This window comes from Gambusia affinis, linkage group LG07 (assembly GCF_019740435.1).
Source record: "Gambusia affinis linkage group LG07, SWU_Gaff_1.0, whole genome shotgun sequence".
Taxonomy (NCBI): Eukaryota; Metazoa; Chordata; class Actinopteri; order Cyprinodontiformes; family Poeciliidae; genus Gambusia; species Gambusia affinis.
Window position 1 is genome coordinate 4,831,695 of NC_057874.1, and position 12,588 is coordinate 4,844,282.

Below are 12,588 nucleotides of genomic sequence, written 5' to 3' on the forward strand. Positions count from 1 at the left end.
TCGCTGGGGCCCTCGAGAGTTGCACTGAAAATCTGCCAATTTTCAGGTTGACCCACCAATTCAAGGATCCGTTCTCTTTCCATTCCATAAAGCACCATGTGTAATCACCCAGAACAACTGAAAGGGAGAAACTCGGCGAGTTGTTTTCACTTTCACTAAGGCGTTCAAGATTAAATAAGAGAACCCGCCAAAGCAGTTGTTAAGAGAAACTGCATTTTCTATGATGCGTCTAAGCATCATTACTACTAAAGCAGAGTGAGACTTCCAGTGATTCCATTCGAAAATATTCAGAAAACTTTCACAAAAAGAAATTCGTGACTTTTTTTTTTTGTTGCCGTTTTTTGAAGATTTGAACAAAAAACAGCAGAAATTGCACTTCCTTTTCACAGCAAACAGTGAGCCACTCTACCACCCACACACACTCACTCACAGACAACCTCTTCTAATCAGACCTCACTGCTGCGTACACAGCAGGTACTAATGTCACAATGAACAGTGAGCCTCTAAACTGAAAATGAATCGTGAATGCTCCTACAGTCCCCGTACAGTTAAGAACCAAAGCAGACGTTCCAAACTAAAGTCAGTAAATAATTCAGGTTGTCTGTTTTGGGTCGTTTTATCATCAGATCATTTAGCTCATTTCCGGCTGAAAACTTCAGCTTATAGCAAGAAGATTGAAAAAGTTGTTTTATTTTGTTCAGCTTTTAATCTCAATCTGCTGAGTAACATTCTGGGATTTGGAGATGTAGGCAGGCTTCTATTAATCTCAGAGTAAAAGGTAAAGACCTGCGTTCTCCAGGAAACACACAGAGACCGTTAAGTGTAATGCTAACCACAAAAAACTAATTATCGATTTCAGATGTTCTACAAACTTCACCACCTTCACATTCCAAGTGATGTTGCCCCTCTTCTCGAAATAAATTGGTAATAACGGCTCACAATAAATATTTTCAACGCTGTCAAACGTAGGACTTAAAGGGAAACTGGGACTGACTCAAACGTTTATCAGTAGGTCAAACTTTTACAACAACTGGAAACCACAATCAGACATTGCATTTCTAATCTGAGTACAGCTAGATCAACTAAACTGCTCTTCAGAGGAAATGATTAAAAATCTTTTCCCTCACACCTCTGGGATGCAGTCTTCGTGGGTGACGACCCGCACTATGTCATCCAAGGGCAACAAGGAGTTGCACTTTATCTCGGTGTAGACGTTCTTTCCCTCGGTGCAGACGGCCAGCAGCTCCACCAGGTGGATGTGATACATCAGAGGGCTGTTCTCGTCCAACCGGTCCCGCTCCGACCGCATCATCTGGACGAGGGTCTGGAAGGACGCACGGTCGTTGTAGAAGACCAGGACGTCTTCGCCAGAGTTCACCAGCTGGGCAGAAGAACGGTGTGATGGTTGAGATTCCACATCGGATCACTAACCTGGTTAGCATCACTTTTGTTCTTACCAATATTGATTACTTCTTTTTATGTTTTAAATGTCGAATTACTGATCATTAGTTTGGTACAAACTATTTACACACATTTCTGATGTATTCCAGTTAAATAAGTTACAGCAACAGCCTGAAAGGGTCAAACTAATCAGAGTAGATGAAAAAGTAGAGCTGCACCAATCTGATGTCAATATCTGTATTGGTCCTGACATCGAAAAAATATTCTAGATTGGGTATCGGTGACAATGTTCCCCATGCATGTGGGCAGATCTATTCAGTCTAAATCTATGCTTTGAGCTTTGAGCGACAAATAAATATATTTATTTTATATTTAGAATTTCTATTTATACTTTCTGAACTGTTTGAAAGAAGGTTTGCTGCAGTTTAGTTTTACATTTGACCAAAGTAGTGAACCCGCTGTTTTTGTCAGTTTCAGTTTCTTTATTATTTATTTCTTATTGGCTGCTATATTCCTAATTCTACAGTCTGAACAAATTAAAGTCGTGCTGTTTTTACACGTTTGACCAAACTTGTGATTATCTTCACAATACTTTGGAGGGTTAAACTGTGCTATATTGGTTACAGAGTTGTCAAATAAATTTGTAATTCAGTACATTTATATCTGTGTTTAAACAAAACGTTTTAAATCAATTCAGCACTTTTCCTGTTCCGCATCGGCCAATACTAAACCTCAGATATCTTTATCGGATGTGAAAAAAGTGGATCAGTGCATCCCTTTTCATACTTCTTGCCTTTTTTCTTGTATGTTTCAGAGCCAAAGGTAATTTTCCACTCTAGTAGACCGTAGAAAATTATTCAATTCAACAAATGAGGAGGATTAAAAAAAAGAAACAACAAAAATCTCAATTGACTCGATTTCCACAGACGTACCTCTGCCATGACAATGTCCTGACACTTCTTTATGAACTTGTTGTCAGCTTTAACAATCGTCTGAAGAAATTTAAGGTACTGGACATGTCGCCCGTGTGTCTCGGTGCAGTGGACAAAGTGCTGAACGACACGCTCGTTGATTTCATTGCACAGCTGCGAATTATTCATGAAGATGTGCTGCATGGTGACAGCCTCAAGGATCTATGAGGATGAAAAGAAGGGTGGAAAAAAAAAGAAAAGAAATCAACTTTCCCAGAATGTCTTATGTGTAAAATGAAACTCTCAGACGACACTCACTCCTGGGTTGAGGAATAAGTTAATGTGCTTATGGAGAAGAGTCTGGTTTTGCTGGTTCCCAGCGCAGAAGTTCTGCAGAAATTCATGAGCCAATTTCATGATGTCCTGCATTCGAACATCTTCACCCTGGAGTCAAAACAAAAAACTTTGTTATTAGTCACCAAAAACGAAAAGGAGGTGGATGCAGATTGAGTAAAAATTATGCAAATCCCTTAAGATCCCGCTATGAATATGCACTTAATTCACTGGAGAGTTAGACTTTTGAACCTTCTCGTAGGGGATTTGTAGCAGCTCCAGCACCACGCTGTGAGCTCCCATGTTCCTCAGGAGCCTCTGCTGCTGTTTCTTGCTCTTCTTCCCTGAGATGCCCTCCTGGACACACAGTTTACTGAGACGTACAAGGATCTAAGCAAGTTGGAAACAAAGTAGGACTTAGATTAGAATAAAATCCCTTTTAAACTTGCTGATCAAAACACACAAAAAAAAGTGCACCTCTTTCACAACTCTGTAGTTGTAGCTGCTGGTGCTTTCTGACTTCTTCTTGTCTGAACCAGGAGAATCTTCCTATATAGAGACAAAAAAAAATTACTTTGTCATATTTTTGGATCCTATTAAATCTTATAGTTGAATACTGAGGGCAGCCTAGGAAATATTAAGGCAACCTTCTTTTTGTTGTCAGACTCTGAAGGGCCATCTCCATCCATCCCATCCTCTCCTTGCCTCTTGTAAACCCAGAGTTCAGATTTCTCCACAATAGACCGCAGCTGGTCCAGATCGGACTTAATCTGCTTGTAGTTCTCGACATCCTGACTGGTAACAAGCAGCTGAACCTGTACAGAGTGGAAGAACTGCAAAATTAAATTTGGATAAAATAACAAATGGATTAAAATAAAAAAAATATTTGGTTGTTAACATCTCGCTGAATGGGTGTGCAGTTGATGTAGATTCAGGCTACTATTATTGTGAATTGTTGAATGATTCCTGTCAGTAACAATGATATATGTGTAGTCCAATGTGTTGTTTCATGACTTAAAAACCAACTCAGTTACAGATAGGAACTGTCAGAAGATTTGTGGTTGAAAAGGTTTCTGTGTTTGAGCCAGAGTTTAACTTTGTGCTCAGTTTCAGCTAGCTTAGCAACAGTGCTAATGCTAAAAGATTGCTAGCAAGCAGTTTATTTACATTGAGGCAGTTGTAGCTAGTTAACATTTAGCGCCTCATTGGGCTAAATGTTTACATGCTTTATTCACAAATTAGCTCTCATTTGTCTCGTTTCAACATGAACCACTAACCAGATGTTGAAATTGATACTAATAACTTTTGTTAGTTGAGTAATCATATTCTAAAAATTGTTGAGATTTGGATTCACTAAAGCATATTTAGGAAATTCAGTGAACATTGGGCACCAATTTGTGTATTTCTGTGTAATCCTACTCAGAAATACAAATTGAAGTCTAGTCAAATTAATAGTATGTGCATTGTTGTCAATTTTGACCGGTTTCATCAGCAAAACCCAAACTTCTAAAGATACGTTAAACATATTAACTCAACAGACTACCCTGGAAATGTATTGAGAAGCAAGAAAGTGAGATCTGGTATGGTTTACTTGTTTGAAGGCCATGAGGACTTCCTGCCTCTGGCTGAAGTGTCTGAAGAGCAGGTGAAGCGCTCCAGACACAAGCGGCGGGTAGTCGTGCATCGTCAAATGCAACAGGACCCTCAGAAATGTCCGACCACCGTGATCGTCCAGATCTAAAGGAGTGTTTTCTTCGCTTTGGGAAAAACATAAATAGATAACATTCCCTAAGCTATGGAAGAACTTTATTTCTTTTTTTTTGTAACATTCCATTTGAGGTTTCACCCAAAAAAGTCTGGAAATACAGAGAATCTGAGTTACCTTCCACCAAAGATCCCTTCTGCTTGTTCCTCAATGTTCTCAAAGTCAAGATTTCCTACAGTTCAGAGTTAAGACACTTTTACCAACGCTACGAATCCAAGTATCAAATAAAAAAAAAAATCTGCTTTGTTAAATAATGTGGTTCCATACCTGGCATCTGAGTTGTAATGTTGTTGCCTCCGTTTGCACTGGCAGCGTTGTCTCCTTGAGGATTGCTCTCGTCAAACTCACGCTTGAAAATGCAGAGCAGGCATGAAATCCTGTAGTCTAGCCGCACATTTAGAATAAACTACAGGGGGAAAAAAAAAAAGTTACAGCACAAACTACTATTTGTTCCTGAACAATTAGACATTTCACCGACACGTACCTGCAGGATCTCGATAATCTTGAGCTTTGTGTCCATGACCATGATGTCTTCTCTCTCGGGTTCGGTCTGCGTTTTCACCACGTCTCCTTCAGGCTGATGGGTTGGTGTGGTGGGCAGTAAGCCCCCTCCTCGCAGCACTACCTGTGTCATCAACTCCCCCACTCCATGAATAGACTTCATTACGTTACTACCACCTGAAGAACACGGAGCAACATCCAAACTAAATCAAATAATGACGATCAGAGACAAACTGGCTTCGTGTCTCTTTCGTATTGCTACAGGGAATATCTCAGGTTGTAAAACGGGTCAAGATGGGCTCCAGAAACAAACTGTTTACCTTTGCTTTCATCCCCCTTCTCAATCTTGTTGATGGGGAAAACAGTGCTGACGTGTACACAGTCTAAAATGTTGAGTAAGATCTTCGTCAAGCGCAGCAAGTCGCTGAAGTTGTAGAAGCCAAAGTATATGAGGTTTCTGGCCAGGTTTACTACCTGCAAATAATAAAGTTTGAACATATTTATTCAGCTCTCATCTGCTCGCAAACCTCAAAAGAAAAGAATTACCTCAAAGGTGAGCTTGTTTTTCTCCTTGTCAGAGAAGGGGATGTTTTGCGACACCACCTCTCGCAGGTAGGTCTCAACGAAATCCATGGTGAGGCTGAAACGCTCTTTGATCTCATCTCTGGTGGTCCCGTCGTTATCGTAGCTGTTTAACACGACCATGACGTGTCAGAGACGTCTCTGACACGAGCAGTAAAAAGTACACAGAAGCGACACTCACTCGTCAATGGCGATTTTAGATGGAATCTCGGACCACAGACGAGCATATTTGACCGGCGTGACCTGCTCCTGAGGGTCCCGGTCCACGTGCATGTGCAACATCAGGCGGCAGAAAGAGGCCCGCAGGTCAAAGGGCAGGTCTTCGTCGGACATACAGCGCAGGATCAAATCGACATCAAGCTGACCAGAAATCTTGTTGATGGCCAAATACTGGCGGTCCAAACACATCCGAGCAAAGAGGTTCAGTTGGCACCTGGATGGAGAGAGATGGGAGCGTTAGAGGGATCAAACCTGGGAGAGTAACACTTATCCAATAAATGATTTGATACATTATGGGCATAAAATCTGTATTGATACTTGTCCTGTTAACAGATTCTGCCACCTGAGTTCTGGATTTACGTGGCTTCCCTCAAAATTACTAAAGGCCTCTTTGCTGATTAAAGTTCTGCTGTAAGTTTAGGTAGATGGTCATGTCCCGGTAATTAATGCACCTGCGTCATATTCTCCTAACTTTCAAATAATGGACTGCGTTCAAGAGATATTCCAAGGTTGGGATATTGTTTATCCTCTAATGTTCCAACTTCTAGGAGCCTTTAGAGATCACACTGAATTTACAGTCCACAAACTTTCACTCCATTTACTAAAGAGGCAACTTCTGAAGGCAACGTCACGCCACACCATTCATACGTTTCATTCTACTTTAAAATGACTCATGTCACCTAAAATCCCCAATAACCAAATTGCATTTTGCTGTAACATGACAAAATATGGAAATTTACATGAAGTATCGTCACTGTTTGAAGGCACTTCTAAAGTTTTAATAGTCTTTTCATGCAAGACATCTCACCTGTAGTAGCTGACCACTTCCTGGTCCTCTTTCTGACCCTCCTTTGCATCCTGGGCCAACTCCCGAACGCTCTTACTGTGGACCTCCTTGCTGTTGTCCTTCCAGAACAACCAGACCTCCTCCACCTCTTCTGCCTCTACAGGATCCTCCCCATTTGCCGTCGACTCGATCTCAAACCTGGACAGCACTAGTCTGGTGGCAAGGAGAGAAACAATCGTATTCTTTTAGTGCTCATGTTTGCTCCTCCAATTCTCTCCCTCTCTTAAAACGAGTGTCTTACTTAGTTTCAATGAGGATGTCGGCGTTGTTGCTGTCCAGCACTGCATTGCAGATGAGCTCCTGAGTAACTGGGATGGATTTGTGCATGGATACACAGAGATCTGACAAGTAGTCCAGAAATCTGTGAACAGATTATTTTATAAGTATTGGAGACGCTCAGGCTGCGAAACATGGATTTATTTTATGCATCTTAATTTTAGAGTATATATCTGGAATAAAGTCCATGCATCATAGATAGACTCAAATTTTGTTGAAGGGGCAGTATTATGTGTTTCCCAGACACACAGGATGATTTTATAGCACAGGCAGTAACTATGCTACGATTACTTTGTATAAAAATGCTACACATATTAAATATAACTTGACTTTGTAGTTTAACGCCTTGAAATTGGGCCTCTGTCTCTTTAAAAGCTCCTGCTCTTTCTGAAACTCTGTCTTCATGAAGTCAACACAACATGGCTCCTCCATTAACTGTTTAACAATGTTTTTACCAGCGTTACACTGACAAGTAGCTCCCATAATGAGTTCAGCAGACGCTCAGCTCCACCAGGTTTTTGCTAATTGCTGCTGGCTAGTCTGAAGGAGCTGAGAGGGAGAATGGGGGAGAGAGGGCTTGGACACTGCAGGTCTGAAGAGGAGTTACGTCTCTAAAGTGGGGCTAGGTCCATCCAGCTGACTGGTTGCCATGGGAGATTAAAGGATTTCTCATAAATGCATGGGGAAAAAAAACAAAACATAAATCAAGGCAAGACTCCAGGTAAATTTCATAACATGATGTAAAGCTCAAAAAGATACATTTTACATAATACTGCCCCTTTAACAAAACTCAACATGATAAAAACCTGGAAGAATTACAATAACTGGACAGGAGGATAATTGATATCCTCCTATCAATTAATTATTGTAAGAATTACAATAATTAATTTTTTTCAATTAATATATTTATAACCAATAACATTCTTTTAGAGCCCTTACAAACAAATCCTGGTCACATTAACAGCTTTTATCTCACTCTGTTCGTCTGAAAACATCACCTCGGCTCCCGATTTTTCCTCACTAGAGTGACAAAGGTGTCAATCTCAGCAGCGGTGATGTGTTTTTCCAGCAGCTTCCGGTTGTTATGGAGCAGAGCTGTTATCGTGTCTTCTGCCAGAACGTCGTACCCAATCTGCTTCTGCATGAAGCGGAATTGTTTGGCTATATATTCCTGTGAACAGAATAAAAACGGTGTTGCTTATGACAGAAAATAATGAGAAATCAAGATTCTGGGTTTTTATTGCAGCAGTTTGCAGCTTACTTGGTTCTTCCTGTAATCCTGTTGGGAATGGCGGAGAACTCTGTAACAGAGCCGGCAAATGTGCCTGAACGGAGCGTGGCGCTGATCTCCCAGCTCCTCCAGCCGTAGCATGGGACCGTCACCACTGTCTGTGAAAGGAGCTTGGAGAAGCTTAAAAATCTGGAAAGAAAACCAATAAGCTGTCGTTTTCAAATGTTTGGTTAAGCGGTAATCTTATGACGGTTAATACCAAGTCTACAGAGTTAAAGGCCTACCTGTTTAAGGATGTTCTGCTCTCTCATCAGTTTTTGTCTCTCCCTATTGGGTTTATTGACCATGATCTCCAACACGTCCTGCCCACTGTTGGGGATGTCCACCACAAAGAAAACCAAATCTTCTAGCAGCTTTGTCACAAACCTGGAAAGTGAAGATGAAAGTATTTCACTCGAGCAGATTTTTGTTAAATCATACTCCCATGTTTACGAATGATACATTTAAATAGCACAGTACCAGACACAGTAAGGCGGACTGAGAAGCATACCTCCTTTCATTTTGCGTAATGGTTCCTTTTTCCAGCTTGCCGGCTATAGAAGCTAACACCTTGCTGGCATCGTTGGCGAAGTCTAAATCTCGCACTTCTGATGGTGGCACCGGGACTATGGCGAACGCTTCCTTGTCTTCTTTCACGGCCGACGTTCCAATCTGGAAAATGAAGCAAAACGTCCACCTGTCAAAGCAGACTGATCAAAGTTACACTTGGTCAGCTGGTGGCAGGAGGCAAACCCCTCACCCGCAGCATGACGGGTTTCTCCTCCTCCGTGTCAATTGGGAGGTTGGTGCTATGAACCCACGTGTTGGTGCACAAGTGTCGAAGCCTGACGTAGGAACTCCTGAAAGTCAAGAAAGTTGTTGAAGAAAAAACAAAAACAAACCAGAAGGACGATGATTCAAAGTCAAGAAAATAAATTATGAATAATTACAAAGCAGAATTAATAGTTTTTCAAAACTTTTGGCAAAAAGGTAGTATTAATTTGTTTTTAATCTCCAACACATTTCGCCTTTCCAGTACCCCACAAGAAACACAAAATATGAACAAGTACACTTGAAATAAGACAAAACTAACTTAAAAGTAACTTTTCAACAGGATATGGGAGCTTGTTTAAGTCAAATTTATTAATATTGATAAATAAGTCCGAGTTCCACTGGGAGATTGTTTCCCTTATAAAATGGGAAAATGTTATAAGAGAAAACCAATAGTTTTTAATCATTTATTTTAAGGAATTGTTCACCTAAAACAAGCTCTTATATCTTGCTGTAAAGTTACTTGTAAGTTAGTTTTGTCTTATTTCAAGTGTGTTATCATATTTTCACTGGACACTAGACCAAAAACACTTGGTAAGATTTTGTGTTTTTGCAGTGTACGCCTCTACTAGTTTAGAAAATCTAGAGATCTGACATTTTTGTTCATTCTTCTCTGCAAAAACTGGTCAGTCAGTCAGTTTGGGTGGAGTAGCTCTGAACAATTTCAAAACTTCTCACCTGGATTTAGGTCTGGGCTTTGACTGGACCACACTAACACAGAAAATATGGTTTGATCTATAACATCTTTTATATGTTATAGATTTGTTTGTGGTCATCCTCCTGGAAGCTGAGCCTCCTCCCCAGACTCAAGTATTTTGTAGCCTTCATCAGGTTTTCCTCTAGGATTGTTCAGCGTTTAGATGTATTTATCCTCCCATCATTGCTGGGGATGTTATTTGAAGGCGGCATGTTGTTTTGAAGGCCTAACGTCAATTCATGCAACATCTGACCAGAGAATGTTCTTCCACATGTTTGTGTCTATGTGGATCGCCACATCTAAAAACAGAACTCGTATTCTAATTGGGTTGGAACAAACTCCTTTCATTTTTTACTTCAGACATTCAACAATAACTGTCTCCCTTTGATTTCAAAACCTAAATTGAAGCATCATGTTTTTGTGTGAAGGAGAAAACTTGTAAATCACACATATAGAGGTCTAGAGGCATCTTCTAGATAGCTTTATGAATTGTTGAGTTGTCAATCAAGACAACTCGAGACATGTTACAAGTGTTCGACTACCTCTAAAGCAATGAAATGCAGCACCTGACAATAAAACAGACAAACTCCAAAAAGAAGCAGCTCCCTGAAACAGTGCCACGTAAAACAGAGAGGAAAGTGCACAACAGGATTTATTGCTCAATGTACTGTGATAAAAAGGCACACCTAATAAATAACAAATGACTATAATAATCAGTCAGTGTCTGTTGCAACCTTATTGCCTCCCCGGTGAACTGTGTTGCATGTGTAGAGAATAGCTAGCATTGGCTTGTGTGGCCTTATTGCTCCTGTAAGCACGTATTAAACTTCTACGCCAAAGGCTGGCTTCACTGCAACATCACCCGGCCTGCCCCATGTGTGACCGCCTGTGTCATCAGCCTGGCCTCAGGCGCACCACGCAGATAGTAGTCACATTCTTAGCAAAGATTATGTAACTGGCCACCGAGGCTAACGAGCTAACCTTTGTGTGCCAGTTCTGTCAGGCGCTAATTAGCTGGGCTGGCTAAAGTCTGAGAGGCAGGGTTGTATCAGCTGGAAGTGCCAGGTAGTCCCACACAGGGCAGGACATTGTAAAGGCTCTAATCAAACTGTGTAGCCTCCATTTTCATCTTTCACGGATAAGTACACCATTAGACTTTCAGAACTAAACATTCATCCCTCATACCATGCAGTTAAAGAGAAGTCATAAAAACAAAACAAAACCTGAACACAGATGACAAAGGCAGGAACACTGCTTTTTAAAGGGGCGGCGTAATATACTTTCCTGGCACATGGTGCCGTTTCATAGCACAAGTAACTACAACTGTGTTTCTATTACAAATATGCAAAACAATTTTTTTCAATATTTTGCTTATGTCAAAAACAATACAATTTTGCAATGGCTGTGTTTCCATTAAATAAGAAACACAACTAAAATCACCCATGAATAAGCTTGTTCACTTAACAGGTCATTAAAAATCAAGGCGGTGACAGATATAAACATTTACATGAGATATATTCACATTTCAGCCACGGAGCTAGAGCTCATCTATCAGCCATCAGAGGAGATGTCGACATCTTATCGAGGCGTTTGAGTAACAAACTTCTTATTTTTGGGACATCTTTGTACATATGTATGCGACGTTTTGGGGAAATTGTAGTCGGCCCACTTTTGACTGAAACTCAAGTTTTGATGAACTGTAGATTGCTGTAAGACCTCTGGTAGAGCCAGCTGCCCACTGTTCAAGTGCCCATAAGTAAGAGCTTTGCTGCTGCATACAAACAGGCATGATGCCAAAAAAAAGGTTTTTTCAAATTTGTTGTGTTTTTATTTAGTAAATTTATTTTTATAACTCCAGTTGTGAAATTTAAAGTCAATGGAAACGAAGCTTATGCTGCCTTCGATTGTTATAAATATGCTCCATATATCAAACAGAACATAAAAGACTTCACAATCTGAAATTGACCGCCGTCTCTTTAAGAAGCTTCTACTCTTTCCGACACGCTGCCTTCAGGATACCATCACAAAATACGTCTCATTAATGTTTCTTAGGAACATTGATGAGAAGTAGTTCATATGATGAGGTCAGCAGTCTTTCAGCTCTGCCAGGTGTTTACTAAATGCTGCTGCCGCTAGTCTGGAGGAGCTGAGTGGGGAACTGAGTGGGGAACTGAGTGGAGAAGGTGTGCTCTGCGAAGCGGAAGCACGCAGGTGTGTTTTTGATGAGTTTTTTGAATTAAAAAACCTAAAAAAAAGGGTCAATTTTACGTATTAGCCACCATTTGAACAGTTTCCATTAGCTTTCTTCTATTAAATCCACCAAAGACTCAAGATCAGATCAGATTACAAAACATCCCCACTAAAAGCGTTTACATAATATGTGGTTTGTATTCTTGTCTAGAAACATTAATAATTATGTTAATATTTTGAAATCTGGGAGTTTTCTCCCTTTCTTGTTTTCATCTAGGCAAGCCTGACACATTTCCTGTTTTGTCTTTACAATACCATTCTTGTGTTTAAAAGTCAAAACAAAGCGATCGCACACTCAGAACAGACAGCTCATAACAAATGTCCACAGTTGCCCACTTTTAAACTCAATACCACAGAAACTAGTTTCGACTGATGCTTTAAATTCCCCCTCCACAAAAACACATGACTCATGTCTTTCCTCTTTGAAATTTTGCTTTTTTTACATCACTGTGGTCTTTATGAAGAGACAGTGTTTCGTCAACATAGTTGTCATTCACCAAGTTTTTTTTTGTTACCCCACACTTTAAGATTGTTTTTATTGAAAGTGTCGTTGAACTCATGACTATGAGGAATTTGTGTCTTGAATTTTGCTTCCTTTTCATTCCTTTATTAAATGATTTTGCTCCAAATGTAAGGACTCTTTAGTAGCAGATGATTACAGCTGCAAGTCTCTCAAGGTTCCTCTCTCCCTTTTTTGCACATTTA

The 12,588-nt window shown here is 40.3% G+C and overlaps 1 protein-coding gene across 12 annotated transcripts in view; it reads right to left on the reverse strand.

Moving 5' to 3' along the window:
- The window catches only part of itpr1b (inositol 1,4,5-trisphosphate receptor, type 1b), a 109,893-nt gene that overhangs the window by 75,153 nt on the left and 22,152 nt on the right, over positions 1-12,588 (reverse strand). For all 12 annotated transcript variants that reach the window (XM_044121546.1, XM_044121547.1, XM_044121541.1 and 9 more), the window contains 20 exons: positions 8,866-8,965; positions 8,617-8,777; positions 8,351-8,492; positions 8,097-8,255; positions 7,834-8,006; positions 6,801-6,920; positions 6,521-6,712; positions 5,675-5,926; positions 5,458-5,599; positions 5,232-5,385; positions 4,895-5,088; positions 4,678-4,816; positions 4,528-4,582; positions 4,237-4,402; positions 3,293-3,460; positions 3,123-3,194; positions 2,898-3,035; positions 2,631-2,756; positions 2,334-2,534; positions 1,130-1,381 (listed from right to left, as the gene is read on the reverse strand). In XM_044121546.1, the coding sequence (XP_043977481.1) occupies positions 1,130-1,381; positions 2,334-2,534; positions 2,631-2,756; positions 2,898-3,035; positions 3,123-3,194; positions 3,293-3,460; positions 4,237-4,402; positions 4,528-4,582; positions 4,678-4,816; positions 4,895-5,088; positions 5,232-5,385; positions 5,458-5,599; positions 5,675-5,926; positions 6,521-6,712; positions 6,801-6,920; positions 7,834-8,006; positions 8,097-8,255; positions 8,351-8,492; positions 8,617-8,777; positions 8,866-8,965 (3,106 nt within the window). The remainder of the gene's footprint in view (positions 1-1,129; positions 1,382-2,333; positions 2,535-2,630; positions 2,757-2,897; positions 3,036-3,122; positions 3,195-3,292; positions 3,461-4,236; positions 4,403-4,527; positions 4,583-4,677; positions 4,817-4,894; positions 5,089-5,231; positions 5,386-5,457; positions 5,600-5,674; positions 5,927-6,520; positions 6,713-6,800; positions 6,921-7,833; positions 8,007-8,096; positions 8,256-8,350; positions 8,493-8,616; positions 8,778-8,865; positions 8,966-12,588) is intronic.